The sequence below is a fragment of the Gopherus flavomarginatus genome, chromosome 1 (assembly GCF_025201925.1).
Source record: "Gopherus flavomarginatus isolate rGopFla2 chromosome 1, rGopFla2.mat.asm, whole genome shotgun sequence".
In the NCBI taxonomy this organism is placed as follows: Eukaryota; Metazoa; Chordata; order Testudines; family Testudinidae; genus Gopherus; species Gopherus flavomarginatus.
In genome coordinates this window covers 99,702,350-99,722,767 of record NC_066617.1, presented here as the reverse complement: position 1 = coordinate 99,722,767, position 20,418 = coordinate 99,702,350, and the positions used below count along the sequence as shown (strand labels likewise).

Genomic DNA, 20,418 nt, shown 5'->3' with positions numbered 1-20,418 from the left:
TTTTACCAAACCCCTGGATCCACCTGAAGCAAAAGAACCCTTCTCAAACATTCCCTTGGTACAGTTTTGTGCAGTACTGAGCACAGTTACCTTTACTGAGTTATAGATAGGGAATAATTTGCTAGCCTAGTCCTGTCGCCAAGATGCAAGATTAGCTCACACAGCGACTCCTCAAAGAGTCATAAGCTGTGCTAGTGACAACAGGAGCAGACCTTAAGGTGGCCATCCTGCAGCAAAAAAACTTCAGGACCAGACTTCAAAGAGAAACTGCTGAGCTTCAGTTCATCTGCAAATTTGACACCATCAGCTCAGGATTGAACAAAGACTGTGAATGGCTTGCCAACTACAGAACCAGTTTCTCCTCTCTTGGTTTTCACACCTCAACTGCTAGAACAGGGCCTCATCCTCCCTGATTGAACTGACCTCGTTATCTCTAGCTTGCTTGCTAGCACACATATATATACCTGCCCCTGGATATTTCCATTACATGCATCTGAGGAAGTGGGTATTCACCCACGAAAGCTCATGCTCCAAAACGTCTGTTAGTCTATAAGGTGCCACAGGATTCTTTGCTGCTTTAACAGGAGGAATGATTCTAACAAACCCCCACAGCTGGCAGAGACACCCCTCACACCATGTGTATTCACCCAGTTTGGGGGGGCAGACAGTTACAGGGATCAAACACTAAGATTCTTACCTGATGGCAGGTGATAAGCAAAGCTGTCCACACAAAGAAACCTGAGATGGCCTGAGCAGCAGTGGTCATTAGGAATATCGGCTGCTCCATAGCAGTGGGGCTGCCGTCATCAGACATCCAGGAGAAGTTTGGGGCTGCAACTGGGGTGGCGGCAGTGGAACCCAGCTCGGGCGCTGACATGATTCCAGTCACCACTATCATTGTGTCTTTTGGGAAGTGGTTCCACCGGGGTTAATACAGAGCCACCTCCAAGCTGAGCCCTGTCAAACCCAAAAGAGAGATACAAAAAGGTAGAGATTAATCTCAGCTGAATGGATGCAAAGATAAGAACATTCTGCATTTATACCATGCTTTTCACATGAGATCTTAGAATGCTGTCGAAATGGAACTCAATTAAGCATTCATAGCACCCTGTGAGATGGTTAGGTAAGGACATATAAGGATCACTCACACCCACCTCTTGGGTGAAACCCAGCAGCTATTTAACAGCACAACCACCAACACCCTCCTCCTACAAAACAGTTTAGGCAGGAAGTGAAGAATACTGTATCCATCTGGCACTACAGAGGAATTCAGGTAGGCAGAATTTAAATTACCCAGACTGGAATGTCGCCAGGACACCCCAGTAAACATCCCCAACTCTTTAGAGATGTCTGAATCCTCTTACTCAATAGCCAGAGCCTTAGAGTATAGCTACACTTGCAGCTGTACAGCGCTGGGAGTTAAAGCTGTCTTCGTACAGCTGTGTAGGGAAAGTGCTGCAGTGTGGCCACACTGACAGCAACCAGCGCTGCATTGTGGCCACATTTGCAGCGCTGTTGGGAGTGGCTGAACAGGCATTCTGGGATACCTCCGAATACCTCTGGAGGCCAATAACTGCGCTTTTGGTGGCCACACTGGCAGTGCAGCGCTGCATCACCAGCGCTGCAATCGTTATACCCCAGGCAGAGCAGGAGTACAGCCAGCGCTGCATCAGGGAGATGCAGTGCTGTATGTGCCTTGCAAGTGTGGACAGTGAGTAAGTTGCAGCGCTGTAAACCCACCACCAGCGCTGCAATTCTCCAGTGTAGCCAAGCTCTTAGACTTACATCTTATCAGAAACAGAACCACAAGCAGCCCAACACACAGTAATACAGAGAGGAACTTGTTCACCACCAACTACAAAGGCAAGTGTCCTTTATTAATTATCAATACCCTTGTTGGGTGGGGGGGGGGTAAACACATGCCAATTGCACATATTCCTAGGGTCACGTTGCTAAGGCCACACTGCTTCCAAATCAGCGACTTGCATGTGTGACCAATAATGTGCCTGATGTTACCTATAGAAATAATTCTACCTGTTTTCTTCTCCCTTTGTAAGGAGAAGGAAAACAAAAAGGTAAATTGGGGGAAATAGCTGGGGGTTCTTTTTAACTAGTTTATTCATGAATATAGGTCACCAATTTGAAGGAACTTAAATTTATTAATCTCTAATGAAATGCACTGAACACTAGCTGAGAAGAAAATGTACATGGATCTGCAGAAGGATTGGAATTTTTTTCTTCTCCCAGTTGCTGCACTTTTTCTGAAACATTCTCCTTTCAGGCTGAAATTTTCTATGCTTGGTCTCTACCCAAGAGTGATATTTTTTTTTTTTAAAAAGTTCAGCTATTTTTGAGCATGAGAACACACTTTTCCCATTTATATAAAAAAAATCCTTGTGACTTTTTATTCAAACAACCCTGCAGGAAAAAATGGCTGAAGGTTTGAACACAAACTTGGATGGAAGCTGTCCTCATTAAGCAGCAGGACCTTTGCTGATTCTGGAGGAAACTGGTTTTGATTTGAGAGCGATCTAAGCCTTTGACAAGCCCATATTAAGACAAGCAATAGATATTTCTACAAAGCTCATAAGGTGGCTATCTAGAAAGGGTTCGTGGCAGCTGCATCCATGGTTAACTCCGTGACAAGTCCTGTCAGCCATGATATTACAAAGCTGTAGGGACAGAGGGGGCTCATAAGAAGTTTTTCTACAGATCTTGTAACATGCAAAGGGGTTGAAAGAGGGCTCCTGCACACCAGCGCAATCTATGCTAAGAAACTTTAATAACCACAAAATTCCCACCCTAGCTAACACTGCAGCTGCACCAGTACTAGCAACACTGGGAATCTTAGTACAGATAGGGTTTTAATTGTGCCCTCCCACCCCATTTTTTTTTTTTTTAAGTCCCATGTCCTCTGCAGGAATCAAGTTTAACCAAAACGGTGCTAAAAACCACATTGGCAGCCTTAACTACATCCATTCTAGGGATTCCAACACTGCTAATGCCGACCCAGCTGAGCTTGTGTTAGCCACAGTGTGGAAGTTCAGACAGATATTCACCTAGTGTAAAAGGACAATTGCAAAATGAATTAGGACCACAATAAGAACCGCTGCCACCCCTGCAGACCTTGTAAGCCATGCAAGTGGCAAGGGAGGGTCTGTGGACTTCATTAGCTGCAAAGTAGGGATCCTTGCTCCAATGCGCTTCAGGGACTCTGCAGATGAGGAAGATGCTAAGCACCTTTCCAAACTACAGTGTTCCTAAAGGGCACGGGACTGGCTCTCTATGGCGGAACTTGTGCAGCATGCAGGAACGGGGGCAGGGGTTTCTATTATCTAACCAAACTATATAAATTCTGTGATCAGCAACATGTCTTACAATTTTTTGCAAGCCAGCAAAATTTCAAAGGCCTAGTAAGTGAAAATTCTCCTCCCCCTCCCCCCCATAAAGGGGAGAAGTCTGCCCCCCCTCAAATTTCCTATTATAACAGAATATAAAGGTTGTATAGTTAAGCACTCAAATCAGGAAAATGCTCAAGTTGAGGCTGTATGTGCAATCTTAATACTGCCCCCTTGTGATTATACATTACTGCACAGTCTAATTATAGGATTAGTTACCATTTTTCAAACTGTATTTTGTAATCTTTTCTCCTACAACCTTAAACACATGTAACATTTTGGAGTAGTGTGTTCTTCTGTGTATACCAGAATCCAGAAAAGTCATTTATATGAAAAGTGTGCAGTAAATTTGAGAAGTGACTACAGAATAAGAAATAGTGCAGTGTTGCTAGCCTATATAGGTCACCAAAATGTGCAGGTAAATTAGCTTCACAGCTAACTTTCTCTCTACTGAAAAGCACCAAAGGAAGGCTGTGCTGCTGGCTGAGGAGAAAACATAGCATATGGCTCTTGCAAAATTAACAGAATACATAATTTAGAGGAAAGAAGTTTACTAAATTAGACAGGATAAAGGTATTGTGAAAGTAGAATGAATTATATTGTGAAAATAGAAAGGATTAAAGAAATGCTGTCTGTACCTTTAAGAAAAACTGTTGGAATGCTGCAATCCAGGTGTCAGGAATACAGACATTCACATAGAACAACTGCACCATTTAAGGGCAATTGGTGAAGTATTAGCCTCAGATCCATAAAGAGTTAGTAAGGAAGTAGGATATGCATGCTGTGCCCCAGGTGAATTTTACAGTTTTGCTTTCTTTGTTCCTTTGTCTGATTCCCGCTCTTTTATCTGTATAAATAAGACTGTTTTGGCCTTGCATGGCCGCTCACATATTCTGAATGTTATTGGCAGAGCGCTGTGCTAATAAAACAGAGTGGTCTGACAAATTGTGAGTCCTGATTCTAACTTTGACAGTATAGAGCAGGGATAGGCAAATTTTTTGGCCTGAGGGCCACATCAGGTTTCGTAAATTGTATGGAGGGCTGGTTAGGGGAGGGGATCGTGGCCACCCCCCACCCCCGGAACTCCTGCCCATCCAACCCCGCTTCCTGTCTGCCCCTGTACCCCGCTGCACTATCTAACCCCTCCTCTCATTCCTGATGCCCCCCCCAAGATCCCTGCCCCATCCAATCATACCTTCTCCCTGTCCCCTGACTGCCCTCCTGCCTTCCCATCCAACTCCCCCTCCTTCCTGACTGCCCCCCCGGGACCCCTGCCCCCATTCAACCCCCTGTTCCTGCCCCAACCCCTATTCACACCCCTGCCCCCTGACCTCCACCTCAAGCTCTCCTGCCCTCTATCCAACCCCTCTGCTCCCTTATTGCACTGCCTGGAGCACCGGTGGCTGGCGGTGCTGGAGCCGGGCCATGCCGCCGCCACCACCACGCAGCACAGAGACTGGGTCGGGCACTGCCCCAGAAGCTCACAGCCCCACCGCCCAGAGCATTGTGTCTGTGGCGAAGCGAGTGAGCTGAGGCTGCGAGGGAAGGGGAACAGCAGGGGAGAGATGAGGGCTAGCCTCCTGGGCCAGGAGCTCAGGGGTCAGGCAGCACAGTCCCGCGGGCTGTAGTTTGCCTATCTCTGGTATAGAGAATTGTTACAATGACACTAGCGTGAATAGAAAAAAAATGAGAAAACCACTATCAGTCCGACACGTAAATCTTTGCTTGCAGCAAGAATTGTTTATTATATTGCGTTATTTGAGAAATAGGAGGTGATGATGTAATTCAAGACTTAATTGTAAACTATACACACGAGGGGGAATCTTAACTTTGGAGCTATTCCCTAAGTCTGCTCAGTCTTCTGCTCCAGTCTTGCCTTCTGTAACTCTCCCTCACTCTGGGGCTAAAGGGGAGCAGATTCGCGCTCTCCAGAATTCTCCCCCATTTCCTGCCTCCGAGTCACTTCCTCTCTTTAAATCTCACCTTAAAACCTTCTCCATTTTCAATTCACAACTACACTCCCTCCCTGGAACGGGTCTTTGCTATACAGTGTGTGAAGAACACGATAGAAAAACCATGCACATTTCCTGGTGAATGGAAAATCCCATTTCTGTAACAAGAATTCATCGAGGTGGGTGCATAGGCCTCTGTCTGCAAGGGATGTACCTAATCTCCAATTCCTAACCCTCATACAGGATTCTTCAGACAACTGCTCTGAGTCTCTCTGCCACATAACAGTACTCAGGGGACATCAAAAGCAGCATAAGGGAGAGGGGGAAGGAGTAGGATGTTATTTCCTGGACACCATTGCCCTCTACTCACTAAGTTATTCTTTACAATGGGATAGGAACCACTTCACTTCTCAGGCACTGGTTTAGATACAAACCATATTGGTAGTGGTTGAAGTTATCATCCAACATCCACATGAATTCAGTTTGGGACTATCTGGCTATGCCTTCACTACAGAAAAAAGTGGGTTTTCATCAAACACTGTAAAATCCTACTGGAAACAATGCAGTGTAGTTTTACCTGCATGCAGCTAACCAAGGTAAAGTGTGTGTGTGTGTGTGTGTGTGTGTGTGAGTGAGTAAATATAGGGGTAGAAGGGATCTTGAGAGGTGATCAAATTCAGCCCCGTGTGCTCAGGTGGAACCAAGTAAACCTAGACCATCCCTGTCAGGTGTTTGTCCAACCTGTTCTTAAAAACCTCCAGTAATGGCAATTCCATGACCTCCCTTGGAAGCATGTTCCAAAGCTTACCTGCCTTGATTATAATTTTTTCCTAATATCTAACCTAAAGCTTTCTTGCTGCAGATTAAGCCCATTTAATTCTGCCTTCAGTAGGCAGAACAATTTATCCCCATGGTATTTATAATATCCCTTAATGTAGTTGAAGACTCATCAGGTGTGTCCCCCTCCACTCTTCTTTTCTCAAGACTACACATGCCCAGTTTTGTTTTGCTTGTTTTAATAGATCTGTTTTTTTAAACCTTTTACCATTTTTGTTGCTCAAGGGTTGACTTTGACTAACTACACTGAGGTAAAACTACCTGTCCCCGACTACACTAGGATTTTACATCACCATAACATGTCAGGGCTTAGGAACATGTACACTTTGCTACAGTCAATCCCATACCATGTCTGGAAACAGGGGGAGCCTTCACTCCAATACCATCAAACTAGCATCTTTCACCAAAAGCAAATTTAGAATTCAAAGCAGTTACACGCAGATACTCCTTTTAGTTATCACACTGCATTCATTACACAAAGCACACTTCCGGTGTAGCAGCCTAGCAAAACAAGTGCAACAGGAAAGGGGAATCTGAGCTCAGAAACACGTCACACAGCAGACTTCCTCAAACCAACCAGGCATGCACAGGGTCCTGCAGAACTTAACTCTGTCCTCCTATGTCCCATTTGCCCTGCTCTGAACTGGACCCAGTTTGTACCAAGAGTAGCTGGAGTCTGATCACCACGGAGAGCTAGCTTTGCCCCTGAAGTCATTAGGAAAAAGAGAACAGGGAATTACATGTGGCTCTTTGCCATCTGCAAATGCAATCTGTGTTTTTAAAATAGATCGTCTCAGCTGAGGTTAAAGCATTTCCCCTCAAAGAGCTGAAGGAGCAAAGAGAGAGACTCCAAGCTAGCCTGAGAAGGGAATCGTACCAGCTAAGCCTCCTTCCGGCAAGTGAAACTTGATCTGACAAGATACTCCCACCCCATCAGTATTATTATCCTGGAAACCCCATATGGGATTCCTTGTGGGTCATATTCCACACTTCAATCTTGCCCATATTATAAATTTGGGCATGTCTGCATATATGCACACATGGCGATGCCCATGGGACAAACAGAACCTCTCATGCACTTCTCACCTGTTCTCTGCCCACTAATCCATCTCCACTGCATTCCAAACTTCTAAGCAGCTTCAAACCATCATCACATTTAATTTGTTTAAATTAACTAGCCACAAAAAAGTTTCCTTCTCTCTCTCCTTCCCCTGCTAGTGGGATTTCTCCCTAAAATTACCCTGGTCAGAGGCCCAGTAGAAACAATACTCTGTCTACCACCAGCAACCAGTCTAAGGTTGGAATTCTTGCAATTAGAAAGCTCTCAGTTTTAGGCTATCACTGGAAAAGGGCACTTTACAGCTTTCCAGTGGGCAGGGTGGATTGATTTACATCAGGGTGATTTAAATCACTGACTTAAAAATTACCAAGTAGAAAGCCTTGACTTAAATCATCAACTTTAATCAACTTTTCCATTTGTACTTCATTACTTTAAAAGGTGCATTCTTATTAGTTGATATAACCATTAAAACATGTTGATTTACAGTTAAATACAGCTTTTACCTAAGAGATAGTACACCTTTCTGCTAGGAGGATACATTAACTATATACATTTGAGCAATTATATAGCTTAATATTTTCAGATTCTTAATTGCACATTTTAGTATGTTAGAAAATGGTGAATGATACATTGCTTATTTACTAGATCATTTTTGCTCGTGATTTGTGTCAAGCTGCATTAGGAAGGTAGCTAGAATTTAAACACACAACAGCATACAAAAAAATTTATTAAACAAAATGAGCCCTTAATACATAGCTTGACCTACTGTGCCAAATTTATAAAGCTTGACCTCAAAAGTTAGTTGCATCCCTCCCCCAATTCCTTCTTTATACAGAAAAACAGCCTTTACCTCAGTTTTTGATGAAGGCTTATGGATTCAACATTTTTTTTTATTTAAATGTTTCAAGAGATTAAGTTTAGCCTTAATGTATTTATATTAAATTCAGATTTCATTTAAAAAAAATACAATTTAAATTTTTTTTTTATCTACCCTGCTAGTGGATCACACAAATCCACTTTTACCTCTGATTGATCCTCCTGAATTTGGACTTTAAAAAGATTTTTATATATATAACTTCTAAAAGTTACCTAATATAGTTATTTTCATTATAGCAGTGCCTAGAGTTGCCCACTAGTTATCAGGGCCTCATTGTGCTACGTATTGTACAAATATATAGTAAATAGCAGCCTTTGGCCCAAACAGCTTACACTTTAAAAAGATATAAGAACGGCTGTATTGGGTCAGACCAAAGGTCCATCTAGCCCAGTATCCTGTCTACCAATGCCAGGTGCCTCAGAGGGAATGAACCTAACAGGCAATGATCAAGTGATCTCTCTCCTGCCATCCATCTCCATCATTCTGACAAACAGAGGCTAGGGACACCATTCCTTACCCATTCTGGCTAATAGCCACCTATGGACTTAACCACCATGAATTTATCCAGTTCTCTTTAAACGCTGTTATAGTCCTAGCCTTCACAACCTCTTCAGATAAGGAGTTCCACAAGTTGACTGTGCGCTGCGTGGGCAATAATATATTCTCAGTCTTATTCTCTATCCCCTTTTTAATGATTCTTAACATCCTGTTTGCTTTTTTGACCACCTCTGCACACTGCGTGGACATCTTCAGAGAACTATCCACGATGACTCCAAGATCTTTATCCTGACTCGTTGTAGCTAAATTAGCCCCCATCGTATTGTATGTATAGTTGGGGTTTTTTTTCCAATGTGCATTACAAGACAAATCAGTGGATCACACAAATGAGCAGACCAGAACAAGGGAGAACAATGTAACAACAAGAGGATGTTTTAATACAAATTAGCTGTGTACATTTCATAGGCGGAGGCCTTGTCGACATGGCAAGTTCCTGTGTTGCTAGCCAAGGTGTGAGTATACTTGCTGGCCACACAGTAACATCCAGGACTTTCACTGTGCTGTAGCAGTGTCCACATGGGATGTTTACTGCAAGGCAAGCTGGTGCATTATAGATTCACCCTCGTAGACTTCAAGGTCAGAAGGGACCATCATGATCATCTAGTCCAGTGGTTCTCAAGAACTTTTTTTACTGGTGCCCCCTTTCACATAGCAAGCCTTTAAGTGCAACCGCCCCATAGATATATAAAAAAGTGTTTTAAACTTATAACACCATTATAAATGCTGGAGGCAAAGCAGGGTTTAGGGTGGAGGTTGATAGCTCACAACCCCCCATGTAAGAACCTTGCGACCCCCAGTTTGAGAACGCCCTGATCTCGTCTGACCTCCTGCATGTTGCAGGCCATAGAACTGCACCCTCCCACTCCTGTAATAGACCTAGGCTGACCAGTTGTCCCATATAGACAAGCCCAGAGTCAGCCAAATAGGTAGCAGCAATCAAAGAAATCAAGAGAGTTTTAAACTTATTACTAGTTTTGATTTTTCTCCCTCCGAGTCCTGTACAATTGGACTCACAAAGGCACCAGGTTTTACAAGTGGTGAGATACAAGACAGTCTCAATAATGTTATTTAAAACTCTCTAAAACAGTGTCAGTTAAATATATGGTCTATGCAGACTACCTGATCGCATGGTACAAAAGTTTGATTGGGATGATCCATGTAACTCACTCACTGATTAACCACTCACAAGAAATAAAGCCATCCTAACCTCTCAGCCAATAAGAGAGTCATACCACATCTATTTCACATACTTAGGAATTCACACGTTTCCGAACATTTACACATATTGAACTCCATCCAAGCAGATGTACTTAAATACATAACTTGCATAAACATATAAGAATTCTGTGGTTCCTAACTGCATAATAAATAGCTGTCCAAATGTGGCTTTTTACATTGTTATCCCTCTAGAGGACTGAACAGTCTGAATTCTCAAGATATTCTGTCCATTCATCATTTCCTTTCTAAACAGCTATCAGTACATGCAGTAAAACAAAAGACAGAAAAAACATGGTTGGAACAGGACCATTTTTTCCTGTAAGGGTGAGACAAATGAGCAAAACCTTAGCAGAGAGAACATACAACTATTCAGTCTAAGTGCACATTCAGAGGATGATCCCATGACTATGCATATAAACAGAGTTCATTGTACACAAACAATTTAATCTTCCACAGAGTGACAATTTCTTTCCTGATTTCAATTAATCAAACTCAGAACAAGCAAATCCTACCTCCCTTCACCTAACACATCAAAGTCCTCTCCCCTTTGCCCATCCTATTGGTCGTACCTCAATTATTCTTTCTTACTAATCAAATACACAAAGTCATGCTGAAAAAAGAACTCCCACTACCCCCACCTCAGAAACTCAGGATCGACAATAAATCCCTTTTATCCGAAGCCGCACTCTCATTCTCCCACGGAGTTCTTTCTGCTCTATTAATTTCTGTTGTCTCTCTCATGCCTTTCTTTTTTTGGTGGACTGACCCACATTATAATAGGTCAGCATCCCACAACCAGTCCCTTTTTTGGAAGGAGACAGGAAACAAGAGAGGAGGAGGAGGAGGAGGAGATATCTCCCCAGCCTTCCAGTCCCTTTTCAAATGGGATAAAAACCACATTTGTGTGGTGGGGATATCCTCCAAACCCACATATACACTCCAGTCCTCAGTCCCCCCTCCACACAAGGAGACAACAAAGTAGAGGTTCCATGATGGCAGGTGGGAAGACAGAATTCAAGAGGGTGGTGTTTGAAATGAGTATTTACAAAACATCACAGGAGGTTTCTGTTCAATTTTCCAAATTCTCACAAACAAAAGATGTGACAGGAACTTAATCCAGATCCCCTTTCACTTGTATCATATCCCCTTCCACATTGCTCCCATTCATTTCTGAGAAGGTAGATGAAGGGACCGTGGAGAGGGTTGAATAAAACGGTCAACAGCATTTAAACAGGCTAGTATGCTATCAAAAGTGAAATAGTTCAGTAGCATGCAACTAGTGGCAGCCACACATCAAGTTGCACAAGGCAGTAACTTCTTCATACTGGAGCAGGTGTTTACTCCAATTGCCACACTGGATCTGCTGTAGGAGATCCAGCCGTCATTTTATCAAACAGCTTCCAATGCCTCAGAACAAGCTAGATACCTCATTATGCACCTAGTCAACTGTGTAGCGATGTACATGGAGGAGAGCAGGGGCAGGAACACCCCTTCCAACTTCTGTGGCATGAGATTCCCTGATGCAAAGGCGCTCAGATACTACAGTGATATGCGCTATAAACATCCCTACAAATAAATTCAAATGCCCTTTTCTTAGCGCACACAGCTACAAACGTTATTACTAATCATAAAATCATCTTGTTCTTGTTATTTTTAATATAGCATTTGAGGTACTTATTCTTGAGGACTTTAGGACAATAGGGCTCAGAGTACATGCCCTCGGTAATTCCTGGGAACACTAGGCTCCACCAATTTCTTCAGTCCTGTCTCTCCCTCACTTGATCAAGAACAATGAAAAAGATCAAACTGTACTATAATTGACGTTAGTTTCTAATAGCAAAATAAGGACCCCCTGGGCTCTTGGATGGGAAATTCTTTCCCCATAGAGATGAACAAGACTAGATGTGTCCCACTTTAAAAGATAAGCCAGTGGCCCGTCACTGTAGGATGTCATCCTTTAAATACTTAAGTTTAGACGTTCAAAAACAGAAGGCAACTCTTGAAAGCAGAAACTATTCTCATAGCTCAACAAGGATAACAGAGAAAGACAACACCAGTGGGCCAATCACAGCCAAACATCCAACAAAAAGTCCTAGGCCCAACCCCTTGTTCTTCCCAGGGCAACTTGCACTGAGTGGCTAGAAGCAATTTAATCTTTCCTGCCAGCCACAGCACGGCAGACTAGAGAGGTTGCAGATCTGTGAAAAAGACAAAGATATTGTTTCTCAAGCTGACAGACACCAATAGATATAGTGATATATTCCAAAGCAATTCTACATCCCCCACTATGCCAGATGTAAGCAATAATAATCCATTTGTTAGCCTCAGAAACTATATACTGGGAAAGTGGGGGGAGTGGGAGATATTTTTTAAAAAAAATTAAGTTCAACATTTTCAAACATGGGTGCTTGATCAGACCCCTTTTGATGTAGGCACCTAAACAGGAATTTAAGCGACTAACTTTAGGCAGTCAAATTTGAAAATTCCATATAAAGTTATTGCCATTTATAGTCTGAGCGAATGTAGCAGGGCAGGTGGCCACAAGTCTAAACTCCTCTCACAATTAGCATTAAGTGATACCCTTGTTGACAAAGGCATATAGAGTCAACAAGGACTGGATAAGCCATGGAGTCAGAAACACCTGCCTCATCTGTCATTGGAGATGGTTCATCCAGAGCCACTTGAGATACACTGGCTGAGGGCAACATGGGTGCAGCTTACATTATCCACAGCACAGGCAGCAGTAAACAGACAACTGCTACTGTAGACGCTTCCACCCCACCATCAACCTCAGCCTGGACCAATCTACACGGGAGGTCCACTTTCTTGACACTACGGTGCAAATAAGTGATGGTCACATTAACACCACCCTATATCGAAAACCTACCAACCGCTATGCCTACCTTCATGCCTCCAGCTTCCATCCCGGACACATCACATGATCCATTGTCTACAGCCAAGCACTGAGGTACAACCACATCTGCTCTAACCCCTCAGACAGAGACCAACACCTACAAAATCTCCACCAAGCATTCTCAAAACTACAATACCCGCACGAGGAAATAAGGAAACAGATCAACAGAGCCAGACGTGTACCCAGAAGCCTCCTACTACAAGACAAATCCAAGAAAGAAACCAACAGGACTCCACTGGCCATCACATACAGTCCCCAGCTAAAACCCCTCCAAAGCATCATCAAGGATCTACAACTCATCCTGGACAATGATCCCACACTTTCACAGGCCTTGGGTGGCAGGCCAGTCCTTGCCCACAGACAACCTGCCAACCTGAAACATATTCTCACCAGTAACTGCACACCGCACCATAATAACTCTAGGTCAGGAATCAATCCATGCAACAAATCTCGATGCCAACTCCGTCCACATATCTACACCAGCGACACCATCACAAGACCTAACCACATCAGCCACACCATCACTGGTTCATTCACCTGCACATCCACCAATGTAATATACGCCATCATATGCCAGCAATGCCCCTCTGCTATGTACATCGGCCAAACTGGACAGTCTCTACGGAAAAGGATAAATGGACACAAATCAGACATTAGGAATGGCAATATACAAAACCTGTAGGAGAGCACTTCAACCTCCCTGGCCACACTATAGCAGACCTTAAGGTGGCCATCCTGCAGCAAAAAAACTTCAGGACCAGACTTCAAAGAGAAACTGCTGAGCCTCAGTTCATCTGCAAATTTGACACCATCAGCTCAGGATTGAACAAAGACTGTGAATGGCTTGCCAACTACAGAACCAGTTCCTCCTCTCTTGTTTTTCACACCTCAGCTGCTAGAACAGGGCCTCATCCTCCCTGATTGAACTGACCTCGTTATCTCTAGCTTGCTTGCTAGCATATATATACCTGCCCCTGGAAATTTCCACTACATGCATCTGAGGAAGTGGGTATTCACCCACGAAAGCTCATGCTCCAAAACGTCTGTTAGTCTATAAGGTGCCACAGGATTCTTTGCTGCATTTACAGATCCAGACTAACATGGTTACCCCTCTGATGTAGACTCCTGAGCAATCAACTCAGCAGCTTCCAATAGTACTAATTTCATGTTTTTAAAACCCCACAAGTGGCATGGGGAGCATCAGCCCTTAGGATGTTGGTCGGCCCCTTCTCCTTCTTAAGGCTTTACTGCAACTCTAGACAACACACTGCAATTATTCATTCATTCCTAAACTGTGGAGACTGCCCTTTGCCATCAAATCCAGGTGGGGATGCTAGAATCACAACATCCGCAGAAGGAGGTGAGTCTCTTTAGGTTGGAATCAGGAAGGCGAGACAATGACACCATCACTCCCTGCTCTTGGTCACCCTCTATTATACAGCAGTTCCTACTGGCTGATCATAGAAAGGGACCCTGAGAGGTCATCTACTCCACTTTCCCCCATCTCACTACCCCATGCTGAGGCAGGACCAAGTAAATCTAGATCAGGGGTCGGCAACCTTTCAGAAGTGCTGTGCCACGTCTTCATTTATTCACTCTGATTTAAGGTTTCATATGCCAGTAATACATATTAACATTTTTAGAAGGTCTCTTTCTATAAGTCTGTAATATGTAACTAAACTATTGTTGTATGTAAAGTAAATAAGGTTTTTTGAATGTTTAAGAAGCTTCATTTAAAATTAAATTAAAATGCACAGTCCCTCGGACCAGTGGCCAGGACCCAGGCAGTTCGAGTGACACTGAAAATCAGCTCACGTGCCGTTTTCAGCACACGTGCCATAGATTGCCTACCCCTGACCTAGACCATCCCTGACAGGTGTTCGTCTAACCTGTTCTTAAACCTCCCGTGACGAAGATTCCACAACCTTCCTTGGTAACCTCTTCCAGTACTTACCTATCCTTACAGTTGGAAACTTTTTCCTAATATTTAACCTACCTCTCCCTTATTGCCATGGTGGATTGATTTAAATCACCAAGAGGCAAGCCTCAAGTTAGTCAATTCTAATAAACTTTTCCATTTGTACTAATTTTCTAAGAAAGGTGCATTTTCACTGGCTGATATAGCCATTAAAACGTTTGATTTACAGTAAATAGAGCCTTTTAACGAGATTTTGTAGATCTGTTTGCTATCTCAAAGGGTTAATTATATATAATTGCTTAAATAAATGTGTAGCTTAATACTTTCAGATTCTTAATGGTACATTTTAGTATGTTAGAAAATAGTGAATGATATTGCTTATTTACTAGATAACTTTTTGCTCATGATTTGTGTCAAGCTGCATTAGGAAGGTAACTGGAATTTAAATATTATATGTTACAGTATTTAATTTGTTTATTAAATGAAACAACCTTAAATGTTTTGGATACATACACTTCTCTTATCAAAACATGTTCCACATTTACAAATAAATGATTTATTAAAAGGAAGAGAGGGATTAACTGTAGTCTGTGAATTAAACTGATTATTCCAGGTCATCATGGGAGAATTGTCATAGAAACTGACTGGAGTTTAAGTTCCTACTTGCCTACGTCTCTTGAAAATGAGACAGTCTCCTAAATTACCTAGGCTATTCTTCAAACTTTTAAAACTAATAGATCTCATTCACTCTCTCCTCATTTTTATTCATTTTAAACAGGTATACTTTTAAAACAGAAAAAAATATAATTTAAACAATAAAAAAATCTGATTTAAATAAAAAGATTGATTTTCATCCATTCTGATGAATATTAAGCCAATTGCTTCTAGTAATACCTTCTGTGGATATGAAGAACAGCTTATCCTGTCCTCTTTATAACAGCTCTTAACATATTTGAAGATTTATCAGGTCCCCCACTTCTTTTCAAGACTAAATGTGTCCATTTTTTTAAACCTTTCCTCATAGGTCAGGTTTTCTAAACCTTTTATCATTTTTGTTGCTCTCCTCTGGATTCTCTGCAATTTGCTCACGTCTTTCCTAAAGTGTGGTGTTCAGAACTGGGCACAGTACTCCACTGAGGCCTCACCAGTGCCAAGCAGAGTGGAACAACTACCTCCCATGTCTTACATACCACACTCCTGATCCCTCAGATATTGCGGCTGTCACTGTTCAGTGACAACCTTGAGTGGGAGGATGGGAGGGAAGAAGGGGGAATAAAAATCCAACACCACCCATTGTGTGGTTTAAAGAATATTTGATGCTGCAGGCAGAATGTGTTAGCTATTTCCCCTTTCAAGTTTCCTGTAAATTATGCACCTCAGGGGTTATAAAGGCATTGTCATGCCCAGCTGCAGTGAGGTTCTCAGGGACTTGTCCGCACAATGCATCATCCCTGGATACAGGTTGCTCCGTTGCCTACTCAGCCACTTCACTTGTATTATAACAACAAACAAAAACACCCTGTTTTTCAAATCGTGAGAGACCAAACAAGATCTTCTGCTTGAGTCTCATTCCAATTGATACTGGTGGGTGTTCTGAAACACTACTCACTTTTCAGAAGTCCCACTATCATCGCTTAAACTGACTGAGTTCATGTTGCAATGACCGTCAGGGGGTGGAACATGCAGCATCTAGATATGGGCCTCAATCTCTCCCTCCCAATTTTTAGACTATATCTGGAAAAGCTTTACTAAGTGATGGTTTTTAGTCACAACTGCTGTTATGTTTTAATGGCTATTTTAGCTAAATATTTTGTTTAAACTATGTTATGACTATAATCTGTTTCAGATTACTTTAATCAAGTCCCAAGTGCTTTGGCAGGAAGCTGCTCTTCTAGCACAGGGGTCATGAGAGAAGAAAGAGGGATGAGATGTGGCACCTAAAATCAACAGAAAAGGTAAAACTGATGGGTGGGCAAAACAGCAGAACACTGTTCCCTAGAACACCCAGACCATCAAGAGGCTGGTATCAGAGTGCAGTCACTGTAGCCATCAAAAGGCAAAGAGGCTTTAGTTTCTAGACCTCTATGTACAATTACACACAGAAGCTTTGTTACAGTCGTGTTGATATGCACGAGGAAAGTTCTATAGCAGGGGTGGCCAAACTGTGGCTCCCAAGACACATGCGACTCTTTTACTGTTAAAGTGAAGCTCACGGAGCACCCCATGTCCCCCACATTCTCCACCTACCAGATGGGGGAGGGGGAGCCTGGGACCTCTGCCTTGCAGCAGGATGGTGAGCAGGGGCCTTTGTCCACCAGGGAGGGGGGTCTCAGGGCTTCTGCCCCATAGGGTGCACCTGCCAGGGATCGGGGCTTCAGCAGGAGCAGGGCTGAAGCCCGGAGTCCTATCAAGCGCCTCCCACGGGGCTGAAGCTCCAAGCCCCAGCAGACGCACCCTGGGTTTCAAACTTCTGAAGACTGTTGCATGCAGCTCGAAGGCTCAGTAAGTTTGGCCACTCCTATTCTATAGCACAGCAGCAAAGTACAATTACTCAGTGAGGTGATGCTATACAATCCATGCTTGCACAGACCAACCTGAAGCTTCAGACAAGAGAAATATGTAGTGCTTCATAGCCTCAGGTTCCTCAATGCTATGGAATATTCATAGCACAGTCAGAAAAGAGGTGAAGGATGGCAGGAATGGAAAAGGAGCATTCACATTTCACTTTTTTTTAAAGGTCATCTTCTTCATGCCGCTTTTCCTGGTGAGGGTCATGGCGACAGCATGGAGAGTAGGAAGGAACAGACCTCCCTTACATCCACACAGGTTCCAGCTCCTCCTGGGGGATTCCCAAGCGTTCCCAGGCCAGCTGGGAGATATAATCCCTCTAGCGTGTCCTGGGTCAGCCTTGGAGCCTTCTCCCAGTGGGACATGCCCTGTAGATTTCCAAAAGAAGCCTCCTTATCAGGTGCCTGAACCACCTCAGTTGGCTCCTCTCAATTTGGAGGAGTACCAGCTCTACTCCAGGCTTTCCCGAATAGCCGAGCCCCTCATCCTGTCTCCGAGAATAAACCCAGCCACCCTGTGAAGAAATCTCATTTCCACTGTTTGTACCTGTAATCTCATCCTTTTGGGCATTACCCAAAGTTCATGACCACAGGTGAGGATGGGGACATAGACTGGCCTGTAAACAGAGAGCTTTGTCCGAGAGCTCTCACTTCACCACCACAGTTCGGTACAGCGCCTGCATCACTGCCGCCACCACACCAATCCGCCAGCCAATCTCCCGCTCCCTCGTGAACGATACACCTCGATACTTGAACTCTTCCACTAAGGGCACCTGCTCCCCACTCACTTGGAGAGAACAGTGCACTTTCTTACAGGAGAGGATCAAGACCTCTGACTTGGAGGTACTGATTCTCATTCCAGCAGCTTCACACTCAGCAGTTAAATGTCCTAACTTTAAGTGAAACAGATTCCTTAAAAATCACAGGAAAAGGCCTATTGTCAGTAGGCCACGTTTTACGCCCCCACGCACACACACATACCTAATTGTTCTGTGCAGCACATTCTCTAGTGCTCAGTCTAGTCTTAATGACTTAGACATTTGAGAAGCAGCCACAGTAGATTCCTGCACGATTGACACGTGATAACGCTCATCTTATCTGACTTCAATATATAACCATTACTAGGATAGGGTTGTGGGTTAAGGCACTGACCAGGGACTTGGGACACCTGAGTTTAATTCTCTGCTCTGCCACAGACTCTCTGTGTGATCCTGGGCAAGTCACTTAGGGCTTCTCTATACAAAGAATTAGTGCACAGCAAGCTGGGGTATAAATCTACCTCACACTAGTCTGTGTGGACCTTGCCACACCATGCACTAAAAGCTCTGGAGTATGCTTTGCTCAACGCCACTTTGAAACGTGCACATGCAGAGGGTGGCTATGGCTAGAGGATGCTCAGCCCTCCACAATCAATATCAGCCTTGTCATTTTCTGAGCCACCCAGGTTGGCTGACGAAGTCCCACATCTGGTGATGCCAGAGCCAGGAAGGGGGCAGAGTGGGATGGAGCAGTGGTTCTCAACTAGGTGTCCGGGGCCCCTTGGGGGGCTGCAAGCAGGGTTCAGGGGGCCCATCAAGCAGGGTCAGCATCATACTCACTGGGGCTCCAGGGGAGAAAGCCGAAGCCCCACTGCATGGAGCTAAAGCCCGAGGCCCTGAGCCCTACCGCCTGGGACTGAAGACAAAGCACGAGCAGCTTAGCTTCCGGGGGCTCACTGTGGTATGGGACCCCAAGCAATCTCCCTGTTTGCTACCCCCTAACATCCGCCCTAGCTTTTATATACAGAAATTAGTTGCTGTGACACAGGTGGGCCACGGAGGTTTTATAGCATGCTGGGGGAGGAGGGGCTCAGAAAGAAAAAGATTGAGAACCCCTGGGATGGAGCACTGCCAAGGGAGGGCCCTGCCTGTGGGCTGGATTGCCAGCAGGTGCAGCTAGATACCTCAGTCCCAACAGGGGGTATTGGCTCCTGGCTCTCAGCAGCACTTCCCTGGAAGGCTGAAGTTTCAAGAGTGCCATTTGCAGAAGGCTCTGCCAGGCAGGGAGGCTCAGGAGCAATGTCTGGAGCAGACCATGGGGAAGAGGAACTGTGGTGTCTAGGAAGCAGCAGCAGGTGAGCCAGAGAGACCTGTCCAATGGGGCTCCTGGCGGGCGGGCGGGGGGGGGGGGAGGGTTCCAAAGAAGAGGAATTGGGGTTGGCATGGAGTAGAGTCTCCTTGTTGAGGATTGGGATGAGGTTTGCTGGGACAAGGCAAGAGTCCCAGGGGAAATCTGAGGCCCTGCATTCACTGACACCAAGATCAGGAAGGGGGCAGGGTGCTGGGGGGGGGAGGATTGGTCCTGCCCACATGCAAATTGCACATCAAGTGACACTGTGTTATGCTCTTTCAAAACTTGCAAGCAGTGAGAGCCAATGGGTTGAAACAGGGAGCTGGACCCAGCCCTGTGGGACAAGGGTTGCTAAGGTGGATGAGTGCAGACAGGAAGCCTCCCCCAAAAAATATTTTCACAGCTGCCTTTGGAAACTGGAGTAGATCAAAGCGAACTAGAAAACTTTTAGCGTTCAGCAGCAGGGTTCATACAGTCAGTCAGTGCATGGCAGGCCAGCATGAGATAGATTTACACCCCAGCTTGCCATGCACTAACTGTTCATATAGACAAGTCCTTACCCTGCTGTATGTTAATTCCCCATCTATAAAATGGGGATACTCACTCTCACCAGTCTTGTTTATTTAGACTGTATTCTCTTCTGGGCAGGGACCCTCTCTCTCTTGCTATGTGTTTGTGTAGCACCTAGCACAGTGGGATCCTGAACTAAGCTAGTGCTAAATAGCAATAAAAATGCTAAATAAAATTCATTTCTCCTACCAGCAATTTCTGTAACTAGCAAGAACTTTGTGACTTCCTTTGAACTGCAGGAAATAGAAACAGACACTTCTACTAAGAGGAGCATGCAGGTAAAGAAAGGGGCCCATCTCCATATCCATCAGTGCAAATATAAACTATTTAAAATGAGGACATGAAATGAAAGAATAAGACCCCAATCACAGAACTCAAAAGGCCATTGGTTTAAGATGAGCATAGCTAGTAAAGTGCTTTACTAAACCAACAACAAAGAA

General features: G+C 44.1%; 1 protein-coding gene across 3 annotated transcripts in view; it reads right to left on the bottom strand.

Annotated features, from left to right (window-relative positions):
* Positions 1 to 20,418, bottom strand: part of TMEM184B (transmembrane protein 184B) — a 62,792-nt gene that overhangs the window by 23,812 nt on the left and 18,562 nt on the right. For all 3 annotated transcript variants that reach the window (XM_050917463.1, XM_050917455.1, XM_050917472.1), the window contains exon 2: positions 698 to 957. In XM_050917463.1, the coding sequence (XP_050773420.1) occupies positions 698 to 898 (201 nt within the window). In that variant the 5' untranslated portion in view covers positions 899 to 957. The remainder of the gene's footprint in view (positions 1 to 697; positions 958 to 20,418) is intronic.